This window comes from Cinclus cinclus, chromosome 30, assembly GCF_963662255.1.
Source record: "Cinclus cinclus chromosome 30, bCinCin1.1, whole genome shotgun sequence".
NCBI lineage: Eukaryota > Metazoa > Chordata > Aves > Passeriformes > Cinclidae > Cinclus > Cinclus cinclus.
The window spans coordinates 1,691,472-1,709,880 of NC_085075.1; the positions used below are offsets into that span (position 1 = coordinate 1,691,472).

At 66.6% G+C, this 18,409-nt stretch overlaps 3 protein-coding genes across 5 annotated transcripts; 1 reads left to right on the forward strand and 2 right to left on the reverse strand.

Annotated features, from left to right (window-relative positions):
* Positions 1-240: 240 nt before the first annotated feature.
* On the reverse strand, positions 241-2,164 carry FKBP11 (FKBP prolyl isomerase 11). The gene is made up of 6 exons (XM_062511055.1): positions 2,048-2,164; positions 1,538-1,603; positions 813-900; positions 690-723; positions 529-599; positions 241-458 (listed from the first exon to the last, which is right to left on the reverse strand). Exons 1-6 carry the CDS (start codon positions 2,162-2,164, stop codon positions 241-243), a joined length of 594 nt encoding a protein of 197 aa, XP_062367039.1.
* A 2,299-nt stretch (positions 2,165-4,463) lies between these two features.
* Positions 4,464-5,772, reverse strand: ARF3 (ADP ribosylation factor 3). Of its 3 annotated transcripts, XM_062511049.1 has the most exons (4): positions 5,625-5,772; positions 5,404-5,514; positions 5,195-5,319; positions 4,464-4,785 (listed from the first exon to the last, which is right to left on the reverse strand). In XM_062511049.1, the coding sequence occupies exons 1-4, from the start codon at positions 5,770-5,772 to the stop codon at positions 4,624-4,626; spliced, it is 546 nt and encodes a 181-aa protein (XP_062367033.1). In that variant the 3' UTR covers positions 4,464-4,623. The 3 variants fall into 3 exon arrangements, with proteins under 3 accessions (XP_062367033.1, XP_062367034.1, XP_062367032.1); XM_062511050.1 differs by lacking the exon at positions 5,404-5,514; XM_062511048.1 differs by having other exon boundaries at positions 5,195-5,514.
* A 3,739-nt stretch (positions 5,773-9,511) lies between these two features.
* WNT1 (Wnt family member 1) lies at positions 9,512-11,352 on the forward strand. The gene is made up of 4 exons (XM_062511006.1): positions 9,512-9,612; positions 9,894-10,147; positions 10,333-10,598; positions 10,864-11,352. Exons 1-4 carry the CDS (start codon positions 9,512-9,514, stop codon positions 11,350-11,352), a joined length of 1,110 nt encoding a protein of 369 aa, XP_062366990.1.
* Positions 11,353-18,409: the final 7,057 nt, after the last annotated feature.

An 18,409-nucleotide genomic window follows, 5' to 3' on the forward strand; every position in this document is an offset into this window, starting at 1 on the left:
CTCCAGAGACTGTCACTGCTTGGATATGCCTTAAAAGAGCAAAACTGCCTGAAAATCTGCTCCAGGGTCTTATTTCTGGGATTCATTGATATCACCTCCTGCTCATGTCTGACACAACCTATCAAGGCACTGGAGCAGGCAGGAACCTGATGGGTGCACAGGCCCTTCCTACTGCTCTGTGCCCATCACTGTCTCAGGAAGACCAGCCACGGAGCAGCCACAGATGCCGAGAGGAAGGTTTTATTTCTTTTTGGCTTTGTTCCTCTTCTCCTCCTTCTGCTTTTTCTTGGAGAGCTTGGGGCTGCTGGCCTTGCGGTACAGGTGGAACCCAATGAGGCCCAGCAGTGCCGGCACCAGCCCCAGGCACAGCAGTGGCACCACTTCGTTCACCACCTTCTGCCAGTAACTGGCTCGGGACAACCCCACCAGCTCCACCTCAAATCGCAGCACCGCATCACCTGCAAGGAAAGCACAGCCTAAGCAGGGACCCCACAGAGACCCCACAGGGATCCTGAGGGCTGCACTCACCTGGGATGGTGGGGGGAGATCCCCGCTTGCCATAGGCTAAGTGAGGGGGAATGATGGCTCTGCGCTTCTCCCTGCCACGGTGAAAGCACTGGTGTCACCAATCATGGGGGAAACACTGCTGGGGGACACTGCCCACCCCCATGACCCCCATTCGCACTTACCCCACACACATGTCCAGCAGACTCTGCTCCAGACCTGTAATATTGTGGGATGAGGGTGAGTGGGGCTGGTTGGGATTACCCTGGTTACCCCCCCACCCTGCTCCCCCTGAGCCCCTTACTCACCGGGAATGACTTGGTGCTTGCCCAGCTCCACCTGGAGGGGGTCCCGGCTCAATGAGGAGTCGATGATCCGGCCATCCTCAAGGCTGCCCTGTGGGGGCACAGCCACAGTCACTGCCACATTCACCCCTGGGGACACAGCCCTGCCACTTTCTCCATGCAGCTGCCAGCGTGTTCCCAGGGCTGCTCTGATGCTGATCCCAGTCCCTGTGGCCCCCTGTGCCATCCTTATGCTGATCCCAGTTCCTGTGACCCCCCTATGCCATCCCTGTGCTGATCCCAGTCCCGGTACACTCCATGTCACTCTGGGACATCCTCATCACTCCCAGTGCCAAGGTAATCCTCGCGCTAATCCCAGTGCCAGCCATGTCTGTACTGGTGTTGTCCCATGCTAGCCCCAGTGTCATCCCAGTGCCACTCCAGGTGCCACCCAGAGCCCATCCTGGGGCTGTCCCCATGCCACTCTCAGTGGCACCACGGCACCCATCCCCTCGTCCAGCTCATTGCCATCTTCATGCCCACCCCGGTGCCACTCCTACACCCACTCCGGTTTCACCACGGTACCATCCCATTGCCAACCCCGGTACCGCCCCATTGCCCACCCTGGTACCACCCCTGGTACCGCCCCGGTGCCGACCGAGGTCCCCTCGTCGGCGCCGGTGCCGGTGGCCCCCGCCCCGCCCGCCGGAGCGCAGTGCTGACGTGTTCCTCCCGCCGCCCGCCCGCACCGTGTAGTGGATGTGCACCGTGTCCCCCGGCGCCGACAGCTCCGTGCAGCCCTCGGGAGGGGGCACCTGCAACGGAGAGGTCACGGGGAGTCGGGACGGGAGCCCCTCGCCTCGGGGTCCACGCACCCCCCGTGTCCACGGGTCCCCTCAGCGCTCCGAGAGTCCAACTTCCACCCGGGCCCCCTGTCCTCGGTGCGTCGCGTTCCTCCGCCACAGCCCGGTCCTCCCGGTGCCCTCCCATCGCAGCCCGATCCTCCTGGTGCCCCGCTGCTTCCCCCCGGCGCAGCCCGGGCCTCCCGGTGCCTCCTCCCCCGACCCGTGCCCAGGCCGGGCTCCCCGGTACCCCCCGAGCAGCACCATCCCGCCGGTGCCCCGTGTCCCGCCGGTGCCGCCGTTCCCTGCCGGTCCCGGCCCGGTCTCAGCTCCCTGGCCAAGGGGGCCGCGTGAGTCCCCGGTACCCAGTGTCTCCCGCGCAGCCCCGGTTCCCCCGTCCCCCCCCCTCGGGCTCACGATCGTTTCCAGCCGTAGCTCCCGAGTGCCGGTTTCGGTTTCGCTCTCTGCGGCGAGGGAGAGCGACGGTGGCGGCAGCAGCAGTGCCAGGAACAGCAGCGCGGCGGGGAACGGCATGGCTGGGCTGGCGGCGGAGGAACGGGGACCGGGACCGGGACCGCCCCCCACCTCGGGCCCCGCCCCCGGGACCGCCCCCACACCGAGACCGGCCCCGGGACGGGCACCCGCAGCTACTCCGGGCCCCGGCGAGCCGGGGGACAGAAGGATGCTCAGGACCGGCCTCTGCCTCGATGCCCGGTGCCACGCGGGCGCCTGCGGACCTGGGTCCGCCCCTGCCCGGGGACCGTCCCGGCGGCTTCGGCCCACACCGAGCGGTCAGAGTAGGGGTCAAGGCGAAGGGTCTGGCCGCGGGTGCGGGCCGGGGGACCCAGGCACCCAGCCCCGGTGTCCTGGCGCCTCCAGTGCCAGCAGGCGGCAGCACAGCCCGGGGAAACCGGCACCCACCGGGGCCCAGGACCCCTCCCCGGGTCCAGAACCCTTCTCCAGCACCCGACGGGTACAGGTCGTTCTTTATCCTGGCACTTCCCCAGCTCTTCCAGCCCCGGGTGTGCAGGACAAGGGAAGAGGAGCCCTGAGCGCGGGCTGCGGGGCCAGGGTGCCGGCTGGAGCCCAGTCGGACGGAACCTGCCCCAGAACCCCCGTCCCTGCGCCTGGGATACGCAGCCCCTAGGGCAGAGCAGGGCACACAGGGAATCCCCCGATCTGGCGGGGTCACACCGGCACAAGGTGAGAAGACTGGACTTCCCTGCCCGTGCCTGCGGGGATGTCCTCATTGCCAGCACTGGTGTCACCGGACCCAGTGCAGCTCCACGATGGTGACGACGTTAACGCCGGGTGCAGCTCCTGGACGACGGCATCGGCACGCCGGCCCCACCGGCGCACCCACATACCAGCCTCGGTTGCCGAGAGGTGGGGAAGCCGGGCTGGCGGCTGGACCCGGGGCTCTAATGGGATTAGGGGCGCCGGGTCAGCCCTCGCCACACAAAGCCGTCGGTCCAGCCGGTGGGAACTCGTCGGTGCGGGCTCCGCTTCTCCCACCCACCGGGGAGCCCCGGTCATCCACACTGCAGCCTCCCGAGGCAGCTCCCAGAGCCTCCGTCATCCTCACTTCGGCCCCCCACTATCATCTCCACAGCCCCCAGACCACTGTGGGGCACTGGTCACCTACACTGGAGCTCCCCTATGTCATCTCCATGGCCCCCAGCCCACTGGGGAGCCCCGGTCACCCCCATTCCAGGCCTGGTGTTGGCTGTGCAGCTCCCACCCAACAGGAAGCCCCCACCACAGCCCCCTGGTGTCACCAATATGGCCAACAGGCCTCCAGCCACCAGTCCAGAGGGGACACGGGAATGGGATGGCAGCACTGGCCCCAAATGCAACTCAGTCCCCCTTAACCCATGCGGGTGCAAGGGGGGGCAAGTCCCACTCGCGCCCATCCCAGCACTGGCACCGTCCCCACGCCCCAGCTGGGATTAGCGCTAATGGGATTTACCATTTCATCCAATATTCCCCTAAAGATGAGCCTGGGAAGGGGGGGGAGCCCTCACCCCCTGCCAGCCCCACCTCACCCCCCCTGCCCCGTTAAGCTCTTTCTAATTAAAGCCAGCCCGGGGCTGTCCATCACCATCCCCTCTGCGGGACCCCCATGCTGGGGGGGCTGCGGAAGAAGAGATGAGGGGCAGCACTACATAAAACATGTTTAATATCCAAGGGGGGGGGTCAGAGGAGGTCACCCACCGTCTCAGGCGCAGGGGGCTGGGGGGGGGAGGGCTGAGAACACACGTCCCTGGACAGGGCAGAGCCGCAGCGACACGTCACACCAAGCACAGACCAGGGGTATAAATACGGTGCTGGGGAGGAGGGGGGCACAGTACGGGGTGGAAGGGGAGACACTGTCCGTCTGTGAGGGGCAGGGACATACAATCACTATGCTGGCATGGGGCAAGGGGCAGGCGGCCAGGGCAAGGAGGGGGGCATGGCCGGGGGACCCCAGGGGTCCTGGCAGCCCCTTGCCCCCCCTCTGCAGGGGTCACGCTGCGGGGAGGAGACCTGCCTCGAAGTGACATGGGGGGGCCGGGGACGTGTGGGATGCCCGGGGGGCACACAGGGCCGAGAAGGGGTGCTGAGAGGGAGGGGGAGGTGTATAGTCCCAAATCCCCCCCATGGCCCTGCTGCCCCCACATTTGGTCCAGAGGAAGGCGAGGGGTGCAGGGACATGCATGGGGATGGGGTGTCCCCGGCTCCCCCAGGCAGGACAGTGCCGAGGTGGCCCCCCCAGCCCCCATCCCACCCTCCCGGGGCTCTGCCCTTGTCCCTCCTGGGCGTTATATAGAGCTCTAATTCCACGCACGCACACACGAGATCTGAGGGGAACCAGGGGGACCCCAAAAAAGGCGAAAAACCCCACAGCAACCGGTGCCAGAAGAAAGCAAAACCCAACCGGGGCAGGGAGGGGGCGGCCGGGGGGGGGCCCTGGCACGGCCCAGGGTGGCCGGGGGGCACAGTGGGACCCCCCCTCACTTCTTGTTCTTGAGCTGATTGGCGAGCCAGTCGAGGCCCTCATAGAGCCCATCCCCGCTGGTGGCACAGGTGGCCTGGATGTACCAGTTACGGTGGCGCAGGGAGTGCAGCCCCAGCTTGTCCGTGATTTCTGCTGCGTTCATGGCATTGGGCAGGTCCTGAAGCAGACAAGGGAGGTCACTCAGGGGCCCGATGCTGCAGGAATGAACAGGACCCCTCCACGGGGGCTGGCACCAGCCCTGATGCCATAGGTACAACTCTGCCACAGGGGATCATCATCAGCCCTGATGTTACAGGAAGGAGCAGGAATCTGCCATGGGCATGTGAGACACCAGGCCTGACACCACAGGGATACCCAGAGGGCATGTTAAAGACCAGCCCTGGTGCCATGGGGATGGCCCGAGGGGCCTCCACCACCCATAATGCCACAGGGAAGGACAAGGTTCTGTCACACAGCCTCTTTGACACCAGCCTTCAAGCCACAGGAAGTTCTACACCGGACAGCTGCCCTGACAGCCTGGGGATGTCTCAGTCCCCCCACAGGGCCCTTCCCGCCCCCAGACCCACCTGCTTGTTGGCAAAGACGAGGAGAACGGCGTCCCGCAGCTCATCCTCCGCCAGCATCCGCATCAGCTCCTCCCGCGCCTCATTCACCCGCTCCCGGTCGTTGCTGTCCACCACGAAGATCAGCCCTGGGGAGAGGAGCAGGCACTGATGGGGTCTCTGTGGCCACCCTGCTCCCCAAGTTCCCTTGCGGTGCTCCCTGAGACACCTACCCTGGGTGTTTTGGAAGTAATGCCTCCAGAGGGGCCGGATCTTGTCCTGCCCACCCACATCCCACACGGTGAAGCTGATGTTCTTGTACTCCACTGTCTCGACGTTGAACCCTGCGGGAAACGACAGCGGAGGAAAACTGAGGCACGGGTAGCTGCCAGCCCCTTCAAAGGAGCCCTGATGGGGAGCGGTGTCTGCTCAGTGCCCCCCCAACCCCACCCACCGATGGTGGGGATGGTGGTGACGATCTCCCCCAGTTTGAGCTTGTAGAGGATGGTGGTCTTCCCAGCAGCGTCCAGCCCCACCATCAGGATCCGCATCTCCTTCTTCCCAATCAGGCTCTTCAGCAGGTTCCCGAAGATGTTGCCCATGGTGACGGCGGCGCTGGCTCCGAGGCCGGATCCTGCGGGGGCATGGGGCAGGCTGGGGGAGGCCCTGAAATCTGCAGGGGTGGAGCTGAGGGGTACCCCGTGCTTGGGGGGGCTGCAGGAATCAGGGATCCTTATGGAGCTGAGGGGTACCCCGTGCTTGGGGGGGCTGCAGGAATCAGGGATCCTTATGTCCTGGGGGGAATGCAGGGCTTGGGGGACCCCAAGCAAAGGGCTGGGGAGGGGGCCGTGCACTGTACTGGGGGTGTCTTGGTGTGCAGCTCGATATGGGGGGCTGCAAAGATGGGGATCCTGAGCCCCACCGCTGCATCCTGAAAAAGGACAGCCCAGGGCGCTGCACAGGGGGAAGCTGAGGCAGGGCTGTCACCCTCCTCGAGGGGTTCTGTCCCCCCGGACCGACCCCTCCTCTGCATGATGCCCCCATCACCGCAGCCTCGCTGGAGGGGGAGGCCCCCATCGTCCCACCCGCACCACAGCGCGCCCCTTCTTCCCCAGCGTGTGCAGCCCCCGCGCCCCCGGGACCCCCGAATTCACCGTTCTCCCTCTTTACCACCCCCCCATCGCAGCGCGCCCCCAAACCACCGCCTCTCCACCCCGCACTGCGCCGCTCCCCCTTGCGCATTGCCCCCCCGCCCCCCCCGCCGCACCGCACCGCACCGCATCCCCCCCCTGCCCCCGGTACGACCCCAAACCCTCCCGGGCTCCGCGCCCCCGCCGCACCGGGCACCCCGGCACACGCCGCAGCCCCCCCGCGCCGCTGCGGTGCCGAGCCCCCGTGTACCCCCGCACACCCCACGGCGATGCCCGCGCCCCGCATCCCCGAGCGGTGCGGCCCCCCGCACCTGGTGCCGGTGCCGGTTCCGCCCCCGCCGCCGCTGACTCTGCACCGCTCCCGCCGCCGGAAGCGGAGGCCCCGATCGCGCCGATCTCGCGAGAGCGCCCGGTGCCCCCCCTCCCCGCCGCCCCGCACAGCTTCCCGCACACCCCCCCCCCCCCCCACGGGACCGGGGGCGCGCGCGGGGAGCGGCGGGAGGGGGGGGTGCAATCGCGAGAGCCACGAGGCGTTACCATGGCAACGGCTGCAGCAGTGCGGGGGGAACGCTGGGGGGGGGTCCCCGTTTGCGTGTGTCCCCCCCGCCATGGGCCTGTTCCCCGAAGTACCGGGACCCGCACCGGGGGGGCAGAGCCTCGTCCGAAGGGGAGCTGCACCGGCGGGTCGGGATGGGGACATGGGGAGAGCGGGGTCAGGCAGAGTCCCGGCTGGGGGGGGGTGGTCCCTGTGCTTCACGGGGGACGGGGACCCCAACACCGTCCCGAGGGGACAGGCTGAGCACCCCCGCACCGTGCCGATATCGTCGGTACGGAGGCGGCTCCGGTGCTCGCAGGCAGGGCAGGGGCCGGGACCGGGGTATCCGCGGGTGCTTCCCACGTCCGTCTGTCCCCGTTGTCCGCCTGTCCGTCCCTGCTCCGTGACACGGGACAGGACGAATGCCCCCCGCTCCCAGGCAGGTACCGGCGGCCACCTCGGGGGCACCGGGCAGCCCCGACGGCTGCGGGAACTGTTCCAGCGGCACCCCAGGACTGGGGGGGGGGGGATCCCGAGCTTCGGGCAGCCGTGGGTTGCAGCAGAGGGGATAGGGGGAATGGGGGCTCGGGGCAGTGGGCAGGGAGTACCAGGGCCGGAGGGTCCCGGAATGGAGCGGGGGAGGCTAGGGCCGTGGTTGCGCCCCACCGCTGGTGGCACAGCTCCGGGCAGGGCCCTCCCAGCCGCGCCCCGGGGCCTCCCCGCGGCCGCTGACCTCAGCCCCGGGAGCCCCGACGGGGCGGAGGCCCGAGGGCGTGGACACGGCCCGGCCCGGCCGGGAACCGGGGCGGGGGAGGCGGGAGCGCCGTGCTGGAGCAGACCCCGGGTCGGCCCTGGGCTCCTCCCGGGCCGGGGAAAGGGGTGCGGGTGGGTGCCGGTGCGAGCCCCCCACCTCCGCCGCAGTCCCGGGCTTTGTCCGTCCTTGAATTAAACTGGTGAGCGGCGGCCCCGGGCCGTGACGGACGAGCGGGGATAATCCGGCCCCGCATGACTGGTCCGGGGAAACCGCGGCGGGGGGATTACCCCCTCCCCGGTTCCCGCCCCAACGGGGAACTCAGCTGAGGCCCCCCGTCCCGTCGGGCCCCACCCTGGGGACTTCACACTCACCCGCAACCGGCCCGGGCGGGGGATGACTGGGACAGTTTTGTCCCAACCGAAACCGGGCCAGTATCAGCCCTGCGTCCCCGTGTTCTGGTCGTGGGCACGTCAGGCCGTCCCCCGCCAGCGTCCGAGCAGCCTCTGCCCTTCCTTCTATCCCCTTCTATCCCTCAATCCCTCCCGCGCCCCGGTCCGTCCCTACCTCCGACACCTGGTACCGGCCCAGACTGGGCGCTCCGGGGCAGCGGGAGATGTGCGGGGCCGTGCAGCGCCCACGCGGGTTGTAGACACCGTGGGTGTCCAGGGGCATGTTCACGGGGGTCCGGGGTGCCGCCGGGACAGCCCGGGACAACCCGAGCTCAAGCAGCTGGAAGAGGCTGCAGCCCCGTCCCGCCGGGCACGGACTAGGACGGGAGAGAGTTCCGTGGGCTTCGGAGGGGCGCCCACGCAGCCTCGACGGTCCACGTCCCTGGGGACTGCACGTCTTGTCCCCCGGAAAGCCGGTGGTCCCAGGACGGTGTCCCCGGGCTTTCCCGGGACTGTGATCCCCGTGAGCCCTGGGTTGTCACGGAACTCTGCCTCCCCCGTGCGCCCGGGACTGTCCCGGGAGATCCCGTCACTCCTACCCCTGTGCACCCCGGGCTGTCCCGGGACATCCCGGGCTATCCCCGTTCCCCGCTCCCTCCGTGCGCCCGGAGCCGTCCCAGGTTATTCCGGGACCAGCTCCTCCTTGCGCCGGGAGCTGTCGCGGGCCGTGCCGGGCTCCCCCCGCCGGTGCCCGGTGCCTACAGAACGTGTGCGCGGGACGACGGGGAAGGCGGGGGGCGGCAGCCGGGAGCTCTGGGCACGGGGCCGGGGCGCAGCCACCCGCCGGGCTAATCCGGGCCGTGACGGACAGCCCCGGCGCCGCCGCTCCCGCCGCCCCGTAAGAGATGCCGCAGCTCCGCCGCTCCCCATTGTTAGGGCGAGGACACGGGGAGGCCCCGCACGGCGGGACCGGCCCACGGGGACCCTCCGCGCCGCCCCTATAAGAGGGAAGGGGCTGGAAGATGCTCCGAGGTGCTGAGCGCTGTGCACCCGCCGCGCCGAGCCGAGTCCAGCCGTGCCGGCTCCCCGGGGAGCTGCCGGTACCGATCACCGGCACGGGGTACCGCACACGGACCGCCGAGAACCAGCACCGGTACCGACAACGGGTACCGCGCACAGAGTGCCGAGAACCGGGCACAGAGCACCGGGTCCCCGGCACCGCGAACGGAGCGCCCGACGCCGCGCTCCAGAGCCCGGTCAGTGTGCGCTGGGCACCGCACCCCCGACGCCGCGCCCCGGCCACCGGCTGCAGCCCGGTGGCGGCGGCGGTGCCGGCCCGCCCGCCCGCCCGGCGCTCCCTGCGTCCCCCCGCGGCCGTCCTCATCTCGGAGCCGCCCCGCGCGTCCGGAAACACGCGTGGATGTAGCGGCCGGGCCGGGGGCTCTGCGGCACCATAAATACCGGGACGGCCGCTCGCCCGCGCACTTTGCCGGGGCTCCCGGGGCCGGAGCCATGCGCGCCGCCGCGCTGGGGCTGGCGCTCCGGGCTCTCTGGGCTCTGGCCCTCTCTTCCCTCTCCAACACGCTGGCAGTGAACAACAGCGGGCGGTGGTGGTGAGTCGGACAGCGCCGGCACCGGCACCGGTACCGGCACCGGGTTGGTGAGGCGGGAGGGCGGGGCTGGCACAGGCACAGCAGAGATTGCCCCGTACCCAGGGATGGGGCATGCGGGGGGACACAGGGCTGCGACCCCCGTCTGGGATCCCTACAGGGGTACCTACAGGGAGGAAGATGCTGCGGTCACATTGAGGAGCCTTCAGGGAGGGAGGTTGAGGTGAGGAGGGAGGTGCTGGGGACCCCCCCGCTAGTGGTCACCATCCCCACCTGTGCCACAGGGGCATCATCAACGTGGCCTCGTCCACCAACCTGCTGACAGACTCCAAGAACGTGCAGCTGGTGCTGGACCCCAGCCTGCAGCTGCTGAGCCGAAAGCAGCGCAAGCTGATCCGACAGAACCCCGGCATCCTGCACAGCGTCAGCTCCGGCCTCCAGACAGCCATCAAGGAGTGCAAGTGGCAGTTCCGCAACCGCCGCTGGAACTGTCCCACCTCCCAGGGCCCCAACATCTTTGGCAAAATTGTCAACCGGGGTGAGGCTGGGGGTCAGCACAGGGGTCTCCAGACCTCTTCCACCCAGTCCCTAGTTGGGATGCTCATCAAAGCTCCCCTGGTTTGCCATGGGGCATCACCAGCCCACCGTGATGGAGGGTTGGGGGAGCCGGTGGGTGCCCCCTCCCCATCCCAGCAGCATCCTGAGGCTCCGCTCCCTCCACAGGCTGCCGGGAGACAGCATTCATCTTTGCTATCACCAGTGCCGGTGTGACACACTCGGTGGCCCGATCGTGCTCAGAGGGGTCCATCGAGTCCTGTACCTGTGACTACCGGCGCCGTGGCCCTGGGGGGCCTGACTGGCACTGGGGGGGCTGCAGTGACAACATCGACTTCGGTCGCCTCTTTGGGAGGGAGTTTGTGGACTCCAGTGAGAAGGGCCGAGACCTGCGTTTCCTCATGAACCTGCACAACAACGAGGCCGGGCGCATGGTGAGGGCACCGGGAGAATGGTGAGGGCACTGGGGGCTGTGGAGCAGCACTGGGGTGGGCACGGAGACAAGCATGACCACCAAGATCTTCAGCCTGTTCCCACGTGTGTGTTGGGAACAGCTAGAGATGGGTTTTGCACTTGCCTTTGGGACAAGTGATGTCCGGGCATGATGTGACGCTGTAGAAACAAGGGGTGTAGGAGCATGGTGGTCCCCAGGGGTGTCCCAAGCTGCTCACAAGGACCCAAATTCTCCCTTCCTTCCAGACGGTCTTCTCAGAGATGCGCCAGGAGTGCAAGTGCCACGGCATGTCAGGCTCCTGCACCGTCCGCACCTGCTGGATGAGGCTGCCCACCTTCCGTGCCGTGGGTGACGTCCTGAAGGATCGCTTTGACGGCGCTTCCCGCGTCATCTACGGCAACAAGGGCAGCAACCGGGCATCGCGGGTGGAGCTGCATCACTTGGAGCCCGAGAACCCGGCTCACAAGCCCCCCTCACCCCACGACCTCGTCTACTTTGAGAAGTCCCCCAATTTCTGCACCTACAGCGGGAAGACGGGCACAGCAGGCACAGCTGGGAGGTTCTGCAACAGCTCCTCGCCAGGGCTGGACGGGTGTGAGCTCCTGTGCTGCGGGCGCGGGTACCGCACGCGCACCCAGCGCGTCACCGAGCGCTGCAACTGCACCTTCCACTGGTGCTGCCACGTCAGCTGCCTCAACTGCACCAACACCCAGGTGCTGCACGAGTGCCTGTGACCTGCCCCGGGACCACCCTGCCCAGCTCCGGAGGGGGTCTGCGCCACCCACCCCCCATGATGGGTGCCCGGCTGGATTGAAGGCACCCATGGGTAGGGGTATGGATGTGTTCTAGGGACCCCCATGCCGCCATGGGTGGGCTCAGTGCCACGCACCTTCCCGGCCACTCCCCGGCTCCACGGGGTCCCTTCTTGCTGTAAATAAAATATTTATTGTGGACGGTTTGGTGCCACCACCCCCATCCTGCTTCGCTGGCCCCAGGCCCTGTTTTTTTATAATTAAAGATAATAATAATAATAATAATAATAATAATTAATAATAATGATGCTTTGTTACAGGTGTCATTGATAGCCTTTAGAGAAGAATAAAAAAAGAATATATTTTTATCAGTGCTGCCCTTATTCCTGTCTAGGGGGGCTGTGGGAAGGAAGGGATGAGCTGTGGGGGGACACCAATGCATCCCAAACTGTGGGATGTGCTACCCATATCCATCTGTCCATCCATCACTTCTCCATCCCTTCACCTCCCCATTCCACATCCATCAGCCCCTCTGGCTGCTGTCTGTCCATCTTTCTCCTCCTTCTCTGCACTCTCTGCCATCCCCTCCCCACAGGCCCCCTTCTTTCTCCCGCTGTGCCCGTCTCCATCCCAGCCATTCCTGCCGCCGCTCCCGGCCGGGACGTCCATCCCCACGGCTGCGGCGCCCATCACCATGGCACCTTGACTGCAGCATCTCCGATGCTGGAATTTGCCGGGGCGGTGGGGCTGGTGCCGCCGAGGCCGGGCATTGGGAGCGGCCCCGGGAGGTACAAGACGACAGACAGGGAATGAGCATCGTCCATCACCGCTCCCGGCCGGGGCTGACGGCTCCCCTTGGCTCGGGGGGAAAAGCAGGGCCGGGGAGGGCACCGGGGTTACCAGGGCAGGGGCCAGAGGGGACAGAAATGGCCACTGGCCCCACAAACAGCCCCACATCCATGCGTGGGGTCTGACCACAATGAGAGAAAGAAAGGCTGTGGCAAAGGTGGGGTGAAGCTCTGTGGTAGGCAGGTGTTCTGCTGGCACGGCTATCCTCTGGGATGGGCACCCACTGGAATGGGCATTCCACCAGAATGGACATCCTCTTGGGACAGTCCTCCTATTGGAGTGGGCACCCCACGAGGATGGGAATTCATCATGCAGGACATGCCCTAAGATGGATTTTTTCCTGGGGTAAGCATGCCAAAAGGGGTGGGCATACCCCCAGAATGGACATCCCTGGGAAGGGCATCCTTCTGGGACAGGTGTCCCACAGGGACAGGTTTCCCACCAAGGTGGGCATCCCCCTGTGATGGGCACCCCTGGGGTGGGCACAGAGTCCACACATCCCCCCTGCAGCATGACTTCACACGTGGGGACATCAAAACCTCCCCCTCTGTGTCTGGGGGACAACCAGCCTGGTGCCCACCTGTCCCTGGGGTCCCCACAGTCTGGGATCTCCCCCAGAGCCGGGAACCTCTCGGGGCCCCTGAGGCTCTGCCGCATCAAAGGCTGCGGGATGACGCTGCCACCACCCAAAATATCCCGCGGAGCCGATAGTGGAAAAGTTGATGTTTAGACTCAGAGGAGGGTGGGGGGAAAAACACCCTGGGGGCCCCCGCTGCCCGCGCCAAGGTCAAAACACAGCCCAACGTGGAGAATAAAATACCAAAATGCAAGGAAAACGCCTGGAAAGGAACACAGCCCGAAATAACCCTCCGAGCATCTCCCGCCTGCCGGGTTATCTGCCTGCTAAATTCTGCTCCTGCTTCAGCATGAAAATAGCCTGTTTTCCTGCGGTAGGAGTCTGGAATATAGATAATGACATTCTTATAAGTCACCTCTGTTACTCAGCTTTTCCTGCATGTCTTGCTGGGCACTTCGGGCAGCTGCGACCCCCGGGTGGGCAGGGGCACCCTGGGCAAGGGGAACAGACCTCCCCGGCTTGGACAAATATTCCTGGGTGCTGGAAATAGCTGCTGTGGGCCAGTGCAGGGACAGGGCCACGGAGAGGGCGGTCCCATCCTGCACGAGCCTGTCACATCTGGGAAACCGGGTAACAGCTGGATGGTGGCCACAAGGTGGGTCTGATGAAGACTGGGACAACCCCGTTCAGGGATAGGGTGCAGGGGGGCTCTGCCTGGGGTTGTGGGACAGAGAGACAGGATGACACACAGAAGTGCAGGACAGAGGGATAGGAGTGCTTCCAGGACAGAGGAAAAGTGTCATTCCCAGAAATGTGGGACACTGGTACACGACAATACCAGAGGTGTGGGACAGAAGGACAAGACAGTGACCAGTGGTGCAGGACAGAGGGACAGAGCCATGCCTAGGGATGCAGGACAATGGGATGGTGATATTCCCTGAAGTGCAGGACAGAAAGGCAGGACAGTGCCCAAAGTTTCAGGACAGAGGGACAGCATGTCAGAGAGATGCAGGATGGAGCCATGCCTAGAGATGTGGGACAGAGGGAAGGTGTCATTCCCAGGATCTATACAGAGGGACAGGATAATGCCCAGAAGTGCAGGACAGAGGAATTGTGTCATTCCCAGGGGTGCAGAACAGGACAGGACAGTGCCCAGGAGTGTGGGGCAGGAGGACTGTGTCATTCCCAGAAACGCAGGACGGAAGGAGAGGACAATACCCAGAGGTGCAGGACAGACAGACAGAGCTGTGCCCATCTGCCCAGACCCTCAGGTCCATTCCACCTGCGAAACCCATCCCATCCCATCCCATCCTAGCCTCTGTCACCATCGCCAGCGGCACAGCCCCGTCCCGGCTCCCCTCGCCTCCGGTCGATGAGGACCCACGTCCCGCCAGCTCCCGGCTTGTCCGGCCGCCCCCTCCCATCCGCCGCATTCCTCCGGCGCGGGGCCAACGCGCCCAGCAACGGTGGCAGCGCTGGCCTCTAATCCCCGGGCATGCCAGCCCCGGGGGGACCGTCGCCGTCACCCACTCCCTGATAGGTGACCAATGCCCGAGACGAACAATTAGGGACAAAGCGGAGCCGCCGGGGGCTAACGCCGGCCTTCACGGGTGCCTTGTGCGGCATTCGGCGGGTTTAATGAATTGTCCATCAATCCTTTCAGCTCCGCTCGCCCGGGCTGGATTAATCTGAGAAGCCGCAGTGGGGAAGGAGCCGCTAAGCCTGTATTTATTACTCTGCCATTGTAACTAATTGAGGTAATTATCTGTGACTCCAACCCCGCGCAACAATGCCGCATTCACCGGACCCTTCCCACCGGCTCCTCGCGCGGCCTGGGAGAGCCAGCACCGCGGGCAGGACGGCTGGGATGCAGGGATACGGTGGGGACGGTGGGATGTGCACGGTCAGGAACGTGGCGCGGCTGGCACCGAGCGTGAGCAGGTGACACCGCACTGCTGGCACACGTGGGTTGCGGCATGGCCAGTGCCAGTAGCACGTGCGGGTCACGGCTCTGCGGGGACACTGCCAACACCAGCACGTACATGGACACAAATCTCTGGGGACACCACTGTCACCAGTGACACGAAGATCACAGCTCTCTGAGGACACTGCCAGCACCGGCACAGACATGGACATAGCTTCTTTGGGACGTTGCCAACATCAGTGACACATAAGAGTCACTCTCTGGGGACGCCAGTTACCATCAGTGACACACACGGGTCGCGACAGTCTGGGGACAGCACCTGCATCAGCACATACATGGGCACAGGTCTTTGGCGACATCACCGTCACAAGTGACACACAAGGGTCGTGGCTCTCAGACACCACCAGCACCCATGACACATGTGGGTCACGGCTCTCTGGGAACACAGCCAGAGCTGGCACATCCACGGACACAGCCCTCTGGGGACACCACCGTCACCAGTGACACAGGAGGGTCACAGATCCCTGGGGACACCGCCAGCCGCAGTGACACACAGGACCCTCAGACAGCACGGGCACGGATGCCACAGGTGGCTGACGGTTCTTTGGGGACACCGGTACCGCCGTTCCCGCCGTTCCCGTGGCAGGCAGGACCTCCGGTGCCCCCCGGTGCTATCGGTCACCGGCTGAGCGGCGACATCTGGCGGCCACGGGCGACAACGCGTCCCTGTCCGGGGGCTCCGGTACCGGGCGGGACCACCCCGGTCCCACGCGTTGGCGCCCCCATGGGTTGAGCCACCCTGGCCCCGGGGGGACCTCAGGCTGCGGCGAGTTTCGGGGGCCGGCGGGTGCCCCGGGGGTGCCGGAGCAAGGCGCTGGCGCCGGCGCAGCCCGAATTAGAAGGTGATTTTCCCGGCGGGGAGCGGGTTTGGCCAGGAGCTGATCCCACGGGAAGGGCCGCGCCGCTGCCCCCGCGTCTGGGACACCCCGCACCACACCGGGCACCGCGCCGAGCCGAGGCATGACGTGCTGTGCTGGGCTGTGCCAGGCTGTGCTGAGCCATGCCAGGCTAGACCAGCCTGTGCTAAGCTGTGTCAAATCTCCAAGAGCTGTCCTGGGCTGTTCCAGGCTTTGTGAAGTTGTGCTGGCCGTGCCGTGCTGTGTTGTGCCAAACTGAGCCATGCTAGACTATATCAGGCTATGCTAAGGTGTGCCAAGTCATGCCCAGCCATGATGAGCTGTGCCATACAAGCTGTGCCGAGTGTTCTGGGCTTTGCCAAGCCGTGCTGAGCTGTGCTGAGCCATGTCAGGTGGTATCAGGTTGTGCCAAGCTCTGCCAGCCTGCACTGAGCTGCTCTGGGCTGTTCTGGGCTTTGTTGAGCTGTCCCTTGCCATGCGAAACCATGCCAAGGCTGTTGTGTTTGTCTCTTCTGGGCTTTGCCGACCTGTGCCAGGCTGCTGTGCCAAGCTGACCTGTGCCAAGCTGTGCCAGGCTATACCAAGCTGTGCCAAGATGTGCTGGGTCATACCAAGCCATGTTCCAAACTGTGCCAGGCTGCACAACTGCATTGTGCCGTGACAGTCCGTGACAAGGCATGTGGATCGTGGCACACCTTGCCAACCGTGCTATGCCATGCCAGGCCATGCCAGGCGCCACTGTACCATGTGCATGGCCGCAGCTGTGCCACGGTGGGCTGCAGTTGCCATTGTGGCTCAGGCCAGACCCAGGTGGGGGATTTGGATGGCATCCTGGCCACGTGCCAGGACAGGGGACACATGGGGTGACGTGGCCCTGGGGGTGCCCCCCCAGCCTGCCGGGTGGCCTTGCTGTGGCAGCTGCCCCGTGCCGTGACCTCCGGGCCGGTGTCACCGGGATAATGACAGGGTCGCGCAGGGGGGCGGGGGAGGAGCCGGTTTTAAATAACGTGCAAATTGGACACGATATTTGTGCGGTTTCCTGGGGCCGCGGGGATCCTCCCCCCCCCCCCCCCGCAGCGTGACTAAGAGGTGGCGGCTGTTCGGGGGGGGCAGTCTCCCCCGGGTGAGTCACTCGGGGTCCCCCCCCGGCCGTGACGTGGGGCCGGTGGCCGAGGGCCAGACCTGCTGCGCTCACCTACTCATTATGGGGCATATGGGGGGAGTTGGCACGTCCCACCCGTGTTGTGACGCACTGTGGTGGCCGCCGGGACACCCGGGACCTCCGACTGACCCCAGCACCATAACGGGGTGGTGCGGACACGGGGAAGGTCATGGGGGCGTGCCCAGACACCTGTGTCCTTGCTGGGGACCACAGAGAGGCCTGAGGGGGTCACGCCCACCTTCCCTCCCCCCCTCACCCCTCCCCCGATCTCACACAAACAGGCCAGAGGCAGCACACCGGGATCCCGGAGCTTTTATTGGGGTCAGCCCGTGGGAACTCCAGTCCCGAGCCCTGCCCCCGAGCCCACCCGCCAAGCCCCGCCCCTGAGAACCACACCCTGGCAAGCCCCGCCCCATAAGTGCCACACCCTGGCAGGCCCCACCCCTCAGGCAGGGGTGGGGCTGGCTGGGCCGGGGGGGGCCCCGGTGCTCTCCAGGCTGCTGCTGCTGCTGCTGTAGGCGCGGGGGTCTCGGCAGAGCCGCTGCCGGGAGCCCCCCACGCTCCCCTCGGCATCCGAGTCCGAGTCGGGCGCCGTGTGCCGCCGGATGCGGGACACGGCCTCACGCAGCGCCTGGGCGTACAGCACCGGCCGCCGCGGGGAGGGCCGCCCCCGGGCACCCCTGCAGCCCCCCGGGCTCTGCCACGGACTGCGGGGGCTGCCGGAGCGCTCCCGCGGGGGCGAGGGGGCAGCAGAGGGGCTGGCAACCGCAGGGGACAGGGAAGGGCTGCGAGGAGGGGTGCCAGGCCCCAGGGACCCCCTGGCATAGCGGACCTGCTGTCGCTGTGGGGGTGGCACATACTGAGCCCGGACCACCACACGAGTGGCGTCAATGAGGACGTGTCCCCCCGTCCCCCGCTGCCCCCTCCCGCGCCCTGGCACCCGCTCCCGACCGGCTGCTGCTCGTGGCAGCGTCTGGCACTGCCGGGGCGTGCCAGGCCCTCCCTGGGACACTCCTGGGGACATCCCACGGGGCCACCGGTGCTTGGCCTCGGTGGCCGCCCGGGGCAGTGTGTGGCTCCAGCCCCCCGGCACAGCCCCCCGGGCCCGAGGTGCTGGTGGGGGGCTGCGGGGTCCCCGCAGGGGGCGGAGCTGCAGGGTGCGGTGGGGACCGTCATAGGCAGGGGGGGAGATGTAAGGGGGGGGTCCCCCACGGCGCGCGTGGGCTGCCTGCACCCGCTGCATGTGCACCTCGTAGGTGGGGGGGCCCAGCTTGTCACCTGACACCGGGGCCCGAGGCACGGGGTGCCCCCCCCAGGGTCCACTGCCCCCTGTTCCCTCAAGCTGTCGTGGGGGGCAGGGGGTGGGGGGCACCCGGGGCCTGGTGGTGAAGTCCTGCAGGCGACAAGGGGGGGTGGAGGGCACCGGGGGCCAAGGGGGGGGCACCTCGGCCACAAAGCGCTTCTCCAGGTACCTGCAAGACAGAGATGGGGAGTGAGGGGAGCGAGGGACGAGGAGCAGGACAGACCCCCCACCCCGCTGTCCCCACTCACGTGTATTCCCCGGCGATGCGGCGATAGGTCCAGGGGGGCTCGGGCCAGCACCCCGCAGC

Excerpts from the sequence above, each read along its gene's own strand:
- FKBP11 (XM_062511055.1), bottom strand. The coding sequence starts at position 2,164 with ATGCCGTTCCCCGCCGCGCTGCTGTTCCTGGCACTGCTGCTGCCGCCA. Across the intron at positions 1,604-2,047 it reads AGCTACGGCTGGAAACGATC|GTGCCCCCTCCCGAGGGCTG; the intron begins GTGAGCCCGAGG and ends TCTCCGTTGCAG. Across the intron at positions 901-1,537 it reads CGGTGCACATCCACTACACG|GGCAGCCTTGAGGATGGCCG; the intron begins GTGCGGGCGGGC and ends GTGCCCCCACAG.
- ARF3 (XM_062511048.1), bottom strand. The coding sequence starts at position 5,772 with ATGGGCAACATCTTCGGGAACCTGCTGAAGAGCCTGATTGGGAAGAAG. Across the intron at positions 5,515-5,624 it reads CACCACCATCCCCACCATCG|GGTTCAACGTCGAGACAGTG; the intron begins GTGGGTGGGGTT and ends CGTTTCCCGCAG. Across the intron at positions 4,786-5,194 it reads TCGTCTTTGCCAACAAGCAG|GACCTGCCCAATGCCATGAA; the intron begins GTGGGTCTGGGG and ends TGTCTGCTTCAG.
- WNT1 (XM_062511006.1), top strand. The coding sequence starts at position 9,512 with ATGCGCGCCGCCGCGCTGGGGCTGGCGCTCCGGGCTCTCTGGGCTCTG. Across the intron at positions 9,613-9,893 it reads AACAACAGCGGGCGGTGGTG|GGGCATCATCAACGTGGCCT; the intron begins GTGAGTCGGACA and ends CCTGTGCCACAG. Across the intron at positions 10,148-10,332 it reads TGGCAAAATTGTCAACCGGG|GCTGCCGGGAGACAGCATTC; the intron begins GTGAGGCTGGGG and ends CTCCCTCCACAG.